This window comes from Eulemur rufifrons, chromosome 1 (assembly GCF_041146395.1).
Source record: "Eulemur rufifrons isolate Redbay chromosome 1, OSU_ERuf_1, whole genome shotgun sequence".
Taxonomy (NCBI): domain Eukaryota; kingdom Metazoa; phylum Chordata; class Mammalia; order Primates; family Lemuridae; genus Eulemur; species Eulemur rufifrons.
Genome location: NC_090983.1, coordinates 78,095,221 through 78,113,244, shown reverse-complemented (window position 1 = coordinate 78,113,244; position 18,024 = coordinate 78,095,221). Strand labels below are relative to the sequence as shown.

General features: G+C 35.6%; 1 protein-coding gene across 1 annotated transcript in view; it reads right to left on the bottom strand.

The window, feature by feature from the left end:
- Nucleotides 1–18,024, bottom strand: part of GTDC1 (glycosyltransferase like domain containing 1) — a 261,970-nt gene that overhangs the window by 182,297 nt on the left and 61,649 nt on the right. The window contains 1 exon segment of the mRNA XM_069472992.1: nt 904–1,071. Within this exon segment, the coding sequence (XP_069329093.1) occupies nt 904–1,071 (168 nt within the window).

Sequence of the window (18,024 nt, the reverse complement as noted above, 5' to 3'; positions counted from 1 at the left end):
GAATTATTACTATATAGCTGTTTTTCTATGTCATCTAAACTATGGAACACACTAGCAAGAGTCAGGGGTCTGTCTAAACACATCACCAATTCCAACTGCTAATAACTGTTAATAAAGGTGAGTAAAATGTACCCAATCACTGCCAAACAGATTCCATTTAACTGTTACAGCTATGTGAATAGGATCCAATAGCAAAACTGTTTCAGAGTTGTTATTAACTTCTTTCATTAACTAAGCTTCAAGAGATACACTTTGTTGAAGTAACAATAGAAAAGGACCATCACCTTTGAAATGTCATGGTATTTTAAGGCTGTGCCATTTCAGAAGATTCAATGAGGGAAAAAAACCCACTACCTAAAGATTCATTTTCCATGGCTTTCTCTGTCTTACAAATAACAAAGAGATAGATAAAGAGAGAGAGAGAGAGAGAGAGAGAGAGAAGAGACAGAGAAAACCTCTTTGCCCCATTATACTTTAACTTTGGTCTCCTGTAAATTTCTATTTTGATTTTAGCTGAATACAATGATAATGCTTGGTAAATAAGAGTTGACTAACTGCTCTTTCTAGAAGTATGTCTTAAACAATAGACCACGGAATCAAGGGGTGAAGGTCCCTGCCAACCCTCTGATTCTATTTTGAACATTGTGAAAAATACAGTTAGATAATTAGTCCAGCATATAATTAGAGTGTTACATACATGTATGTTATAAAAGGATTAACTGTGATCTTATATATGCTGCAGAAGCACAAGTAATTACTATTGTGGAAGATATGTTTAAATATTTGCACCTACCTTAAGGTGTTTTTTAAGTAAGCGTACAGTAGGTCTCCAGGTTAAAAAACCAACTATCTCTAAAGAAAAAGGTGACAAAGGGCCAATATAATGATACAATCTATACCTACCATGAAAGAATTTGGTTGTATCCATACTGGAAATCCCTCTCCTGACATTTCTTGACAGGATATACCAATTGGTTCTCGTGGAAGTACAGAATCTTTTTCAATTTCCCAAGGTCAGGCCGAAGGGCAGCCAGTTCGGTCAGGTTAAGCACCGAGCTTGCAAAGAGGATCCTAGGAAACAAGGAAATTAGGGTTTACTGTCCCAGGCATGCTCGAAGGGGTCATCCTTTGCTCTTCTTCTCTTCCCACCCCAAGAAAAACATATCCCCTATAGGGACACATCAATAGTTGAGCCTTAATACCATGTAGCAGCATTCTAAGTTTTGATCTCTTAAAAAGCAGCTGCTTAGAACTATAAAAGCCCTGAATCTCATTGGTCTTCTCAGCTCAGTTACTGAGAGATGCAAAAAAAAAGAAAAAAGCTGGATGGATTTTATTGAAAAAGGCAAGAAAAGCTCTGTCTGAAGGACAAATGGAACAAAGATAAGGCTGACTGGGGAATACTTTGCTTGCCAGTTTCATTACACTTTACTTCTTTATGCAACCAACTACTGAAATTCAATATACGAGCAGCAATGGCACATGTTCATGTTATGACACAAACTCTTTTGATTTATGCAATAGACATATCTAGTGTGGTCTTTTTCCCTTGGCATGTTTTCTCGCCCTCCCCCCACTTTTAAAGTATCCTATAATACTTGCATTTTTAAAAAATCTTTTCTTCTCCATTACTGGACGGCTAATGGCACCAGATGTACAATCTGTAAAATCCCTTCTATAAAGCACAGATATGAAAATTAGTGAAAAGCTGATTCCTTGTCTTTGGGGGGAAAAAAAGAAACTGAAAATTTACCTGTCCATTTTTATAAATGAAAACAAATGACTATTTACTCTCTCATTTCACAAACATTTACTAAATGTCTACTAGGTGCCAGGGTCTAATCAGGATGAACAGAAAAGATGAACAAGACTGCACAACAGGACAAAAGCTGCCTGTAATAGAGACATATATGAAGTACTAGAGGAACGAGCAGAAAGGAGTAATAATTGTCTGGGACAATCTGAAAAATGTTTCCTTAACAAGGTGCCTGCTATTACATACCTATATGGGTACAAAAGAGAGACAAAGTACTGACTCTGAGCAGCTGAGGACATTTAGATGGCACAATTTTGACAAAATGCCACCTTTATAACATAATGTAGCATCATTTGACCCTTATGGCTTTAATTACCATTCTAAAAAAGGAAGTTCAAGAAGGTTAAGAGTTTTTTCAAGGATCACACTGGTAGAAAGTGGCAAAGCAGAGACTGCTGGTCTTCGAAGCTCAAAGTGCTTTTCATTACAGCACAGATACGAATTGGTTGTGGACCACTTACATTGCAAATGCGTTTTTCTACACTTAAATAGAAAATATCATCCTTGTTATTACCATGATTACAACTACTACAAATTCTCCCTTGCTGACAAGCCAAATGGCTAACTTCAGGTGTTTATATGATCTGCAGCACTAGCCTTTCACATGAGAAGAATGATTACATAATAAGTTCATATATCATAAATAGGAACTCAAGTGTCTTCTTCGTGGGCTAAAACAGGCACAGAAGACCAAAAGGCAGCAATCCCTCTTTAAACCCACATGGCTGTTAATGGTATCTTTTACCTCTTTAAAGAACAAAAAACTTACCGAGGAGATGTATTTATTTTTGAAACCATCTATATATAACCAAATAAAGCAAAGAAAAAAGTTACCTTTAGATAACGCCCTATTTTGTTCAAAGATACTCCCAACCAGCACTACCATATATAAGCTTTTCTACAACTATATTGAAAATTCTGAAATATGAAGATACTTGCTCACCTACAAATCTGATCCTTAGCAGAGAAAACAAAATATTAATTTCAACCAATAAATATTTTCCTTAAAAGAGAATGGATGGCAATTTGTGGGCCTAGTTACTGAGTAATACTCTCTTCTCTCCTTCTGTTTTCCCCACCACCCTCACCACCTCACCCACACACACGATTGCAAGCAGTGACCCCCATGCTTAATCATTAAGACCTGAGAAAGAGCAGTGTTTTTCACACACAAGGCAGAAAAATGCATTAAATGCAGCCCCCTATATGAGTTATTAATTACAAAGAAAAAGTGGTACATACAGGTAAAGAATGGAGAAATCTGGTCAAAACCCACTTGACCGAGTGATCGAACTTAATATACAACCAAAAATGGGACAAGTGATATCATGTATTTCTGAATGTGATACACTGAAAAAGATACAAATCACGAGTGTAATAAACCTGCCAAAAATGCCTGATCTGAATTTGGTAATGAAGAAATTATTAGACAAATATTCTGCAAAAGAATTGGGTCTGATTTCCAAAAATGTCAATCTTATAAAAGAAAAAAAAATCTACTTTAAAGGACAATAAGGAGATCCCAAAACAAAATTCATTGTGTGATCCTTGATTGGATACTGGAAGGGGAAAAAAACAGGTTTAAAGGACATTATCAGGACAATAGGGAAAATTTGGATATGGACTAAATATTAGATTGTAGATTTTTGTTAACCTTGAATTTCTTAAGTATAATAATTCTATTACAGTTATGTAGGAGAATATCCTTATTCTTTGGAGAGTCATGCTCATTATTTACATGTGAAGTGTCCTGATGTCTGCAATTAATTCTTAAATGGTTCAGGCAAAATGGTACTAATAACAATAAATAATAATATGTATATATTTACATAGACAGAAATAAATATATGCCAAAACATTAACAATTAATTAAGTGAATAGGTATATAATAATTCATTGTCCTATTAAATTTTTGGTAAGTTATACATTTCTAAAACTACAAATTTGGGTGGATATGCCTTAAATGGCAGTCAGCAAAAGGAAAAAAAAATTCTACATTCCATAAACCATAAACCCTTCACGTATGTATTTCTAGCCATAATCCAACTGTTAATTTCCTACATGAGGATTATCCTCAGGGTAGACCATCTGTAGCAAGTGTTTAACCAAGGTGAGCCCTTCATTCTATTGCTGCCACATGTTCCCTTTCCTTACCCTACCCACCAGCTGATCCGTAATCAAAGAATCCACACCTAAAGTTGAACCTTTCAAAGAACACCGCCCAAATAAAAGAATGCAAAACATTCAGAAGATAAATAGCCACGATTTTCATAACATTAACCATTTGAGACTGCCCACACCAACACTTCCTTCAGTTTGTTTAATCGTTAAAAGGAAATTCACTGTTTTTATAACTAATTTTAAAATAGCTCTCAGTACTTCTAAATGGTGGAAATTATCTCCAGCTCTAATAAAGCATATCTCGTTGCTTTTTCACTTGTAAAATGGTAGTTAAACTGGGAAACAAGCATTCCTCAAATATTTAGCTCAATAACACCCCAAAAGAAGTGGTGAACATGCCCACAAAAGGAATGCAGGTATGATCCACAGGCAATTTTTACTTTTGCCTTACCATCAGTTTTAAAAAGTTGATGATAATACAATGAACGACATCACTCAATCAGCAGCTAATCCCTAGGCTACCAATGTTCATCTTGCCTCAGGTATTATTTAAGCAATAAATCCTAACAAGGTACATTTTATCATCCCACAGTGTGTCTCTGGCAGGAAAGGGCACGAGGTGATAGCAAAAACCACTAGGAACAAGATAATTCCTGACAGCTGCTGCTTGAGCACAAGTTAAATTGAACAGTTTATCTCAGCATGAAGATGTTATAAGGTTTTATGTTTAATATTTTTAAATTAACATAAAACCCAGAGAAAGCAGTTGGGCAATCTTTCACAAACATGACATACTACAATCACTGTATAAGCTGGATTAGTACTTATTACCATGCTACTACAGAATTAAGCTGTTTTTAGACCACCAAAGAGCTTTAAATTGCAACTTTTGTCTCTGTAAGAGAAACCTATATTTAAAATGTCTGCTAAATTCAAATTAACAGCTACATCATTAGCTTACCATTTCACCAAAAGTACAAGTAAGCTGCTATTATAATCGTCTAACCAAAATGGCTCTGTGCTGCAAGCACGTTAACACCATTCTGTGTATCTGGGACAGTAACCACATACCTGTTTCGATTGTTTCCAACACACATTGTGTCTACAACTTCAATCATATCTGCTTAAAAAATCCAAACCATTTAACGCAATGAAATACGAGATTAGGGATTTTATTTTTTCTGTGCCATTTGAAAAACCAGTTGTTTGTCTTTTAGCCTATCTACTTAATATGTAAAAAGAAATGCTGCAATATACCTAAGTACTGTAGGAGCGTGACCATTATCATCAAGATGCATATTTTTATATCTTAAATGGTATGGAAGAGCAGTGAAACGCGAGCAGGCAGGCATCCAGTGTTTTAGCCGCTGTCCATACAATCTAGCAACAATCCTTCACGGGCTAGGTTATCTCACATAAAATCTTTTCAATAGGCCCCCTCCTCCACTGAAACCATTTATCACATAACAGACAGAGCACACAGATACCAGTTTGGTCTGTGTTACTACTCAAATAATTGCTTGCATGGCCTCTGTAGGCCTTTGACAAAAGAGTAAATTCTTCCAACTGTGTCATTTTACTCAATACCTAAATTCCTGGTCTAGATTTATGTTGTTCAGCTTCATTACCTAAGTCTTGATTCTTTTGTTCCCTGTTCTTGTTCCTTGATACCCTAGATTCTGTACTTTCTGTGAGAAAGTACTACTTTCTGTGATGTAGTATTTTCTGTGATGATGGAAATGTTCTATATCTGCACTGTCCACATATGACTAGCTACATATAGCCACCAAGCACTTGAAATGCAGCCAGAACACTTGAGGAACTAAATTTTTAATTTGCTTTGATTTGATTAATTTAAGTTTAAATTTAAATTGACTGGCCATATGTGGCTAGTGGCTACTATACTGGAAGGCACAGCTCTGGATGGACCACCTTTTCCCCAGCCTGACACTCACCCATCCATGTTACCTGAATACAATTCCTTGCTTAATTAATGTTCCTGAACAGATCCTTCACCTGTTTGTGATAACCTAACTTCTAAATTCCTCCTCACGAGCTGAATTTCACCTACCAGACTCTCCAATTCTGGAATGGCACCATTTTTTTCTTTTCCTTCTGATAATTAGAAAATACATGTTCATTACAGAAAAGTTTTAATACAAAAATATAAATAAAGTGAATATCACCCATAATCACTCCAAACAGAGAGAGCCACTATTTGCATTTTGGTGGTCATTTTGCAAGCATGTGTTGAGCTCCTATTATTTGCAAGGTACTGTGCCAAATGATAGACATAAAATGGAAAACGAAGTAGCTGAGGCAAGAAGAAAGTTGGCAGGTTGAGAAACTGAATAAAAACCAAGGAGGCTGGAGCACTTTGATCAATGAGAGAATGGTCAGAAACAAGGCTGTAGAAGTACGTCGTACTTCTTCGAAGGTAAGACAGGAAAATAATTTGGGATTTTATGTCAAGAACAACGGGAAGAGATTGGAGGATTTTAAGTAGGAAAATGACAAAATTACATATGCACGGTGGGTATATTTACTTTCATTTTCATGTTGTAATAGATACACATTATTACGTAGTTTTATTTTTTGCTTTTAATTCTTAACACCATACTGTTTTATCACGTTAACTGTTTCTAAAACTTGATTTTTAATAGATTTCATGATATAGTGTGCCATAATATCTTCAACCAGGGCATGAATTTTACATTTAGATAATTATAAAGTCTTAAAATCTTCTTTGTATAATCTCTAATGTTTCTATTACTTTTGTTTATATATTTCATGAGGGGTTTTTTATTACTTTTTAATACCAGAAAACTTAGACTACTATTTGGAAAACAGAATAGAGGGAGCATGGGCGAAAGAAGAGAAAAAAAAATGACAGTGGCTTGGACTAAGACGCCGGTGCCGAGTGCAGGTGTGCAAAGTGGTCTGTCTGCGTGTGCTGATAGGGCTGTCAGGTTTGCTGCTAGAACTGGATATGAGAAGTGAAAGAGAACTCCTGGTTTCTTCCCTTTATCACTTTCAAAGCATCTTGACGGTATTTCAATATAACAGGAGCTCAATAATACGTACATGCATAAATGAAAATTACTCCCAAACATTTCAAAAGTCTTTGGTTTCAACATGTTTTTTAATTCATAAAACCTGTGTAAAAAGATAACTGAGTTCTAATACTCATTAATCATCAATATACAAAATTCATTTTAACACAATTTGCTTTAGTTGTCAGCTACTTTATCTTAATTAGAACATTTCTATTGCATGTTTAAATGCTATGGATTTTCAAAAGCCTTCAAGAACACTGCATAACAAAATGTTTCCCTTTGCTGAAACAATTAAAAATACAAGATGGAAGTCTTATCTAAAGGAAAAGGAAACGTAGTTATTCAATTTCCTAGGTTCTTGTAATGGGTAATTTACAGGCTGTCAAATAGAGTATCTAGTTTCCCAAAAGCTGTCTCATGATGTGGCATCAATTAATTGGGCAGTTTTGCTTTTTTCCACCATGCAATTTTCCTTTCCTGTGCTTATCACAATGACCAGAAGAGCACTGGGCATAAGAAGGCATTGTGTAAAGAACACTTGTCGAGAAGGCAGGGAATCAAGGTTTGCAGGTAGGACCTGCCACTGAGCAGTATCTCCAACATGAGGCTATTTTCTTAACATCCACCCATGCTGCAGGCATCAGCACTCTGACCTGTGTTATGGATGCTTAAGGAGACAAATTATATAATACCTGTTGAGCTTTTTTAGCTAAAGGTACCACTTAAGCTCAGGTGCTTCTTAAATTATTCCAGCAACCTCTCAAGTCTTTTAACTCTTGGTATCTGGCACAGTGCCTAATCCATAAAAGACACTCTGTAATTATGTTTATAACAAGAAAGGAAGAGACAGGAAGACAGGGTAGGGCTGCTCCTGAAAAAAAAATCTATAAATAAATTGCAATTTTTACTGCATACATTTAAACATTTTTTTGATGTATGTGTTCATTTCTTTGGGGAATGGAATTCATTATTAAGAGTATTCTTATAAGACCCAAGGTAATATGAACCAGTCAGAACATTTATAGATATATCTGTTTTAGGTATTCTATCAGTAAGTCAACAAATCAGAACATTGTGAAATCTCTTGACAATTTAAGATATCATCCCTGTTGTAAAAAAGCTGACAATATAATTGGTGAAACAAGCCATAAATACAGGAAACATTAAATAACAATAAAAAAGATAAGTAACAGCCCTGTCCTGCACAAGAAATGTCACAAAGCAGCGTGAGATTGATCGTGAATAAAGGTACAGGCACTAAGTACTATGGAGGCTCAGAAGAAGAAAAGGAAGCGAAGAGCAGGGAAAAACCAGGAAGTCTCAGGATTTTGGGTGGTGGCAGGGGAAGTCTGGGTCCTGAGGTCTTGAGTCTAGAAGGTACAATGCTATCTGAATAAGTCACAGAAAAGAGGAATAGTTGGCTATAAGTTTAGGGATCGAAAAAAAGTAAGTCATCAGATAGAACTGGAAAGGTGGTCTTCGATTAGACCTGGAGGTATCCAAATGCAGGATAAGAAGTTTCACTTAATCTGCTAGCAATGTGGTGAATCACTGCACATTTATTATTATACTAACAATCTTTTATTTCATCTTTTCTTAATTAACTGAGTTGTGAATGCTCATTGGCCAAGAAAAATGGGAGTAAAATGAGAAGATAAAGAATTAAACAAAGTACCACCATCAATCACTATCACTCTCAAAACAAGGACGTTCTGAATATATCCAAATACAGAAGAGGTAAAACCAGTTCATTTAAAACCATGGCTCTCTATCAACACTTTTTGATAATAAAATCCTTAAATCACCCTAATATTCTAATGTTAATAACATTCCAAAGGAAGACAGGGAACCAAGTATTCTGCAAGATTCTTTACATATACATTGTTTCATTTAATCCTCACCACTGGCACCCTAAGAAGTATGCCTTATTTTCCCCCTTTTACTGATTAAAAAATTAAAGCACAAGAGTCTGGTTAAATGCTAAGACAACAGCAGTTACTACAAGGCAGAGATGAGTTTCAAATCCAAGTTGATATGGACCTAAAACCTTTCCTACTTATTCCATGCTGATTTCAAATCATTGAAAATTAGAATATAACTCAACATTTTTATGTTAGTTGTACTTCTTTATAGGCTATGTTTGTGTAATAAAAGAATATAAATGGTATAAAAAAGAACTATACTAACCTGAATAGTTTTATTTCATCCCTTTATTCATCACACATTTATTGAGTGACGACTGCTCTGACGATACAAAGTGGAGAGGTAATAAGGTCTTCCTAAGGAGACGCGCTCTTGGCAGCATCCTAAATGACGGGAAGGAGTCAGCCTACTCAGATAGCATGGAGGTGGTCAGGGCACTGGGATAGGGAGAGGTGGCTGATTTTAAGAGTGATGAAAGAAACAGAAATGTCTGGCTTAGTTATTGAAAGGAAGAGGCTAAAGGTGACTCAAAAGTTTCTAGCTCACAGAATCAGAGAGGAGGTGGTAATATTCTCTAACACCAGCGAAAAAAACAAAACAAGGTTTGGAGTAGAGGAGGAATAAGGGGACAGCTTTTACAAATGCTGAATGTAAGCAGAATGCCCAGTAGGTAACTAAAGATAACAGATAATAGTTTAATGAAAGAAAATGCATTGGAGGTTTGATTAACCTGAAGGACCTCATCACCAAATATGCCTGTTAAAAATGTAGGTTCTGGTTTGCCATATAATTTTACATATCTGTTCTACAGGTTTCTCCAGTATTTTATGTGTTAATATTATCCTGTTTCCTCCCATTAAAGTATATATTCCTTGGTGAGATAAATGACATCTACTGTTCTTTTGTTAAATATCCTATAGTTTCCCTGACAGGGCAGTTACCACTCTGGATTTTAAGTTCCTATAGGGCAGGCCCTAATATCTTTCATGTACCCTATCCTGCCCAGGTGATTAATACATGTTTTCAAATAAGTGAAGAAATAACTAAGTTAATCATTCATTCCCTTAATGACACTGAGAAAATAAACTGATAGACTCCCTGTTTATAGTAATGTATTTGATATGACATTTGCTCCTACCACTAAAAATCAAGTTGGGAAGCATCCATGCACCATCTTAACTTAAGCACCCAACACAATTCTAGGAAGTATTATTTGATGTCATTTTGATTGAGCCCATTACTTTTTCCTAAGGGTCCCTAATAATATTTCAGGCACTGTTCTCTGCTTCACCATCCTAACATATCAAATACTCAAGATACAATCCAAAGAAAAGGAACTCAAGGGGAAAGGTAGGTGTCAACCTGGTACAAAGATCAGGAATGTACAATATCATGATAACAATTTCTGTCATCTTCAGGGATTCATGATCGTTAGCCTTGAAGAAGTCAATTAACATGCAAAGCGCATCTAACTTGCTGAGTGTGCTGGGAACACTTCATATGGTGTTTTATCTCCATAAACTAATATAATTAGTATGTGAAATATTTATAATTCATCTCATGATTAATCTATCGTAGAAGACTATTCCTTAACAGCAGCATATCATTTTATATTGGAATGTTCTTTGCCCTTTAGTTCATGCCACTCATGAGTCTCTTGAGTTCATTCTAAATACTATACAATTGGAAGACTGGAGACCCAAGGTAATGGAAATGTCTTATTGTCATTCCAATTTAACCCTACCAGTGTAGCCTAAGACTATACACATTTAAGGACATACTGACCAGTCAAGCCAGAACACTATCATTCACATAAATACAGAAAGCTCAGTTCAGGAACAAGGCTGAGAAACCAACCACAGGCAAGCACAGAGTGGCTTTTGGACATTAACAAAATTTAGACTTGAATATTATGACACAGTAATAATGAAAATAATCATAATAATTATTATAATAATAATATCTGCTTCCTGGCTTATCAACTAAGCTATTCTTGACAACCATGGAGAGAAAGGTATTTTGAGCCCAAATAACAAATACGCTAACAAGGAAAAATACGGTGACTTGCTATTTTTACTGAGTCATATCTACAGCTAAAATATCAAGCACAAAATAAAATATCTCCTAAATATTCAGTCTTTCCATAATCAGTCATAAGATCTAAATTTTTCAGTGCCTATGAGTATTTGCTTTAAATTTGCTTCTCAGAATGCTTTATTCTATTGAGTCATTTTATTATTTGATTCGTGACATTTTTTGTTATGCTTCTCATAGAAATTATTCCTGTGTTTTGATTATTTCTCCTATGTTTGTTTTGGCAAGTCCAAGACAGTTCTTTGAAATCTTCCCTAAATTTGGTGTTTAATATGCCACTTAGAAAAATACCTCCCCACAAATAATTTAGTATCCCTAATGTTTTGCTATTTTACACATCACTTTAATTAGAAGGGTATCACTAGGTAATTAATTACAAAAGTCAAAGCCAGCAAAGTATACTGTACACAGTAGGCACTCAAGAAATGTTTGAGAGAGTGAAATGTTTAATCATGTAGTACATTTGCAACAGAAAAATAATTCAAAGTTGCGAGTCCTAAGACTGTGTCCTGGTCCTTTATACTCTTATTTTAAAGATAAAACTTTTTATAAACATTGATTTGCTCAATCCTGTGTGTGAAAATTCTAACTTTAATTTTAATGACCCAGTGTATATCCACAGAGGGGAAACATTTTAAAGCTAGTTTTTTAAAGATCAAATAGAGTAAAACAAAAATTAAAAATTCACCAGGTAGCTAAGTTTCAAAAATAATCGTTTTTTTTTTTTAATATGCTTCTCTTGATCATAACTTAAATAATTGCTTTCTCACTCTTTTTTTAAAGTAACTGATATATACATAGGTACAAGGTGAAAAAACAGATGGGAAGTGCAAAATGCTATGTAAATAATACTATTTTCTTATCTAAAATTAACCAGTGGGGTCATTCAACACAACCTACATCACATGGTAACTTTCTGAGATGCATTTCTCTTGGTCTCACCTAGCATGCCACACTATATGTGAGTCTCATAAAATACCATAGCAAGAAGGAACTTAACACTTCCTAGGCCACACTTCCTTACTAGGTGACTGAGGAGCCACCCCTGGATCGCCAGTTAGAGGCAAAGCTGGAATCTGTGTAGAGTCAGTAATAGAAAGGAAGTCTCAGCTGATGCTTTTGAGTCCAGCCTCATAATTCCAACAGTGGAAGCAACTTAAAATTAGAAGTTTAGATGAAAATATTCTCCATTTAAATAGGAAAACGTCTATTCACCAAGAAAAAACAGAAAAACTTTCTTTTATCATATTTTACCCCTTGTCTCTATACAATGTAGGCAAAGTGCTTGAACATGGGTATAATATACACTAGAGACTAACTACAAATATCCATCTGCCTCTCACTATTATTCGAATTTTCTATGTCTGAGGGTCATGTGTCTGAAGGTCATATGTCATAGGTTACATAATGGCAGTCAAAGCCTCGCTCTGCCATGTAAGATATTTATACATAGGACACAGCAGGGAGGCTTGCCTTCTGAGTCAGTCCTGTCCCTTCTTCCATCTTCTCTACTTATGCATAATCGTAGTCTGGGAATGTCAGGAAATATACGGACTACCATGAGAGAAGAAAGAGGGGAACCTCAGACTTGGTCCAGAAAAGCCAGAAAAGGCTTTAAAGGAGAAAATACTTGAGATGGGCATTAAAAGATGTGCAGAATTTCCAGTTATGTGTGTATTAAAGGCAGGGATTGGAAAGGGAGGAAATTATGACTTTCTACTCATACTAAAGAGGAAAACCAAATACCTGAGACCATAAATATCCACATTCTATTTAATTAAGCAAATATTTAACACATAAATATATATATGAGTAGCACATAACTCATATTAATGATATATATAGCATATGTATGTTATATATATCATACGCAGGATCCTGTCTAGTTGATAAGGGATAAAAAGATAAACTAGACTTGACATCCTGCTCTTTATTTTTGCATTTTGGCAACTGAAATATAAATATATGGCTGACATTTTATGAGAATCATTATTTGGTATTTCAAATGTTGAAATACCCTCAAATTTGTTTATTTCCCAAATTCATATGCACTGCTGTTATTACTCATTGTTAGGGGGATCCCAACTCATTGTAAATGAATTTCATGAAAAACTGCTCTCTTAGTAAGTTCCCAAAGTTAAATATACTCAGATGGGACATTCTAGTAACTTTTTGTAATAAATCCTTGTCTTGAAAAACACTTCAAAAGAAATGTTAGTATTTTACCACTCCATAGGAATCAGTAAGAAGGCGAGATTCTCCCAAGAATATTCCAACAGTCCTTGAAAAACTAAGACTGTCACAAAACCTGAGCATCTGGCAACTCTGCCACCATGAAGTATCCATATGGAAGAGACCAAAATGTGTCAAAGTATCCAAAACGATTTTGGATAGTGTAGAAGATAGAATAAATAATTCAGTATCGTCAACACTTTCAACAGCAGGTAGTGGATATGCTACCTGTTTCTATAATGTGCCAGAATGTAACATAAGTGTGTGAGGCTGTGTGTGTATATGTGTGTGTGTGTATGTGCGTGTGTGTGTGTGTGTGTGAGAGAGAGAGAGAGAGAGAGAGAGAGAGAAAGGCAGAGAGAGTATCAGCATATATGAAGCTAAAAACTATTTTTTACATAGAAATATTCTTTAGGTAGTTCTCTTTGTAGGGACATCAGATCTCTATAAGTATAGGTTTATAGATACACAGAAGGAAAAAAGGGAGCCAATGAAAACTTATTTTTAAGACAAACAGCAACAGATACATTACTCCAGAGTCAATGAAAAAACTGCATTAACTTAACATTATAGTTGAAATTGTATGTGCAAAAAAAGTCAGAAAATCCAAAATTATGGTTCCCTCAGCAACTATAACTGTGTCCTCATGCATATATGGGTATTTTGCATTATTGTAATGATGATACATTTCAGCCTTAATATCAGTTTATGCAATGTGACTGAATTAGGATTCTTCTGGGAACTATAACTTTGAATTTCTAGACTTTTGTGAATGTAAAATCTTAACCATAAAATTACATTAATATAGGGGTGGGGTTTTTGCATTTTATTTTCTGGCATTTAAAAAAAAAAACAATAAAGAGTGAATGGTTGACAACATTAAAGTAGCAAAAGATTGGATGATTTGCAATACATGAAAAGGATTTGAGCCTAATACTTCAAAATAGGGACACACAAACTACAAAAAAAAGGAAATTTCCCTCAGAAGATTAATCAAAAACAAGAACAGGCAAGATGTCTTTCTAGGATTAAGTAAATTTACTTTTTCTATAAAATCTTAGTTTCTGATTAGAATACCTTCATTTAATTATATTTTAACATGGATATAAATAAAAATGTTTGAAAAAATTCTCTCAGCACCTATTCCTGCATCTTATCAAGAAAAAAAGATAGCGTTAAAATGGTCCCCCATATTTTCAATAGCGTAAAGCTGGTTGGGAGCCACTTTGCCTTCTTGTATGTGTACCATGGTGGGACATAAACTATAAGATGAAATAGCATTGCCACCAACAACCACTTTTTCATCACGGGGCTGAGGCTGACTAAAGTATGTTTCACAAATGGAAAGAAACAGACAATGATCAAGTTAGGCTTAAGAAAGAGGTAACTGTATTTTAGGCAATTACTTAGATATTACCCAAGCATGGAGTAGTGGAAAGATGAAGTGGAAAGAGATGGGTTCAGAAGAGAGCAGTCATAATCACATTTGTTTGGAGGAAAATTACAAATACTTTCATGGAGGTGGCATTTTCAACAGGCCTTACAGGATCAGTAGAGTTTTGCAACAAAGGAAAGACATTCCAGACAGACAGGAGAGCCTGTGGCAAGATCCAGAAATAAAAGCGGTGGACACTCATTTGGAAAACAAAAGGTTTGGCTGAAAGGTAGGTTCACGAAGGAATTGTAAAAAGGAAAGCTGCAAATGCAAAGTATATATTATAGAGGACCTTGAATGCAAAACTGAGGAGTCTTATCTATCTGTGTAGGCATCAGTGACGTTTTAGCTATATTTTTTTAGGAAGGAGGGAAACAAAAAACAAACAAACCCCACAACAACAGGATATAAGGCACACTAAGAGAAGTAAAGACTGAAGACAAGGGGGACCAGGTATGAGATGATTATAATAGCCCAGACAAGTTGCAATGAAAGCCTGAAGAAATGTGGTAACAGTGAAATCTAAAGAAGAGACTAAAAGGTGCTTTCAAGATTTTGAAATGTAATGACTATTGGAAAGATCATGTCATTAATAAAAATATAAAATCAAGGATGGTATCTCATGTAAGGAAAAGAAATGATTGGGTACTGTTCAATAAATCTTAAGTTTAAGGTATCAGGGATTATACAAACAAGCATTTCCTATAAAAAAGGTTAGAAATATGGTCCAGAAGATACTGATTTCAGCAATAAAAACAATACTCTTCTTTAGAATTATATAATTTACAAGTTTGTATCTTCACTCTCTTTTTATCCTTCTAAGGTTGGTGTTGACATCAGTTGTACAAGAGAACTGTGGCTCAGAAAGGATGACTTCTCAAACCTCGCATGGGTATTAAGTGGCAAAGTCAGACTGGAGACACAGATTTTGGAACCTTTAGTATAGAAGTCATTTTAAAGTTACAGATAAGAATATCAAGAAAATGTGGAGAGAAAATATAAGTGAGTTGTGCGCAGAACCACAGGAAAAACCTAAGATTGTAGAGCAGCTATTATTCAATAGCCCAATAGATGACGAGGGTACCCAGGAAAGCACTACAGGGCCTGGCACTCAATAAACCCCTGTCACATCAACAGCTAACAGAGAGACAGCACTAAACAGGGTCTTTCTATCAGTGACAGAGAAATGGAATAGTTCTCAAGCCTTCTTAAAGCAGCCACTTTTCTCAAAAGAATTCTTACACAAAACTCTAATATGTAAACCACATAAAAATGCCTTTAAGTAAAGCAGGCATAGATGGTCTAGAATGTCACCTAACTAGACCTCTCTTTCCCTTCTTTGATAACACTTTCTTTGCACATAGCAATCCTTGAGACAACTCCATGCAACCCAGAGAAAATGTTAGCAATCCTCTAAGTTAGTCATAAGAGTGATGTAATTTGGGACTTCTGATTATGGCATGGAAGAACAGATAACATTTGGTTCAAACTGAAATCAAATACCAGCCTGTCTAGATTTGATTGTTAACCATACTCTGCACTGTCATGCTCTTCTACTAGCTGGGATCCTTCATTACATTTTCTTTCTTGAATTTCTCTATGACCAACATTTTACTTTGATTATGACTCACATCATCAGATCGCTTGGACATCATAAATGTATGCAATGGAAATGGCATATTTAATTGAGCCACCTGCCCCCAGCTGTGTTCTCCAGTACTCTGTTGCAGAACCTCCCCACTTGCTGCATTTTGTAAGAAACTGGCCATGCCACATTACTCCGCATATAAGTCAGAGAGACAAAGAACAGCATAATGTCCAGAAGGTTAAAATTCAATAAGTGAATGCCCAAATCTGATATCTTAGAGGAAAGAAGTTATGTGTTCTAATCATGTTTACCGATATGGCCAGTTACATGTATTACTAGGCAGGAACAGATCTGAATGTCCCTACAGTTGGAAAAAATGAAACAATAATTGAGACCTTTTTAATAGCAGACTTGGCAATGGTGTTCCATTTTAATACAAATTGTAAGTGAAAAATCCATTCCATTGGATAGTAAAAACAGTAATCATTATTAGAAAATCCAGTCCAACTAAATAATAAAAACAGTAATCATTTTAAGATTTTATTATGGCAACACCTCTGTACAAATACAAAGTAATATACAAAGAAAACCACAGGGTAATTCTTGGATAATTTATTCAAGGAGTAAGTTATGAAAATTCATCAATAAGTAGAATAGATGAGGCAACATAAAGACAGCTCAACATAGATTCTATTTATGCAACTCCAATTTTAATTTAGTCTGTATTGATGAATGCTTTCATTTTGTGTTATAGTCATGTTAAACCTAGACACACCATGCATTGCATCGAGTTTTCACAGTATGAAGACATGTGGACGTGACACAGACAGTTGCTCCTTTTGCTTCAAGTGATAAATAGGTAAGTTGTAGAAAGGATCTGAATAGATCTAACAAAAATCAGTGAGTGAATTTAAAAGACAGTAACTACGAGCATTAAAATTTTTAATTTCCTTTCTCGATTTTTACACAGTAATTTGCTTTCAGAAGAAACCATGCTGACATTGTCCTGGGTATTTTCAGGCCTCTGCAAAAGAGGCCAACAAGGAAAGAGGAGAGAGACAGGCAGAGACCTGGTTCCAGGGAAGAGTATGCCCCAAAGTAAAAAGACCATCTACAGCACCTGCCATCAGAGAAGATAGTGGGACAAACTGGGTCCTAAGAGCATAAATTGGGCAAGATGCTGCTTGAATTCAATGAATAAGGCAAAAAGGATTTCAAGGAGAAGTCTTATTCAGAATTCAGGAGGTGATCCTAGAAAATCTTATACAAACGTCAGGTATCATGCCTGACTGGGAATATGCAGAGGGTAAAATTGCCAGGAACTAAGAAAGAGGAACCAAAGCCCCCAGAAGGGACCTACAGGATAAGGTAGAACAACTGGAAAAAATAAATAAATAAGGAGAAGAAACCTGGCCAAGTCATCTGAAACTGACAATTGAAAAGTGAGGAGAGACAAAGGAAAAAGCAGTAAAGGGAAGGCCTAGGGCTGATCCAATGGCAACTGGCAATAAGAGGGACATGGGGGATGGATGGGCAGTTGGAAGAAAGCAGGAGTCTAAACAGCTGTGCGAATGAATCCAAGGTCTGGGATGGATAAACTAACTATAAGTCACACCAATCAGTGGGTGTGGGCCTGCAGCTCCGGGAAGAATGGCTCAGGTATTGTGCAAGACTGAGCCTGCAGGTAGGGGGCATCAGTGGACCTGACTGGGCCCAGCCGAGGAAAGCCAAAGGCACAGAAACAAGATGAGAGTAAAGA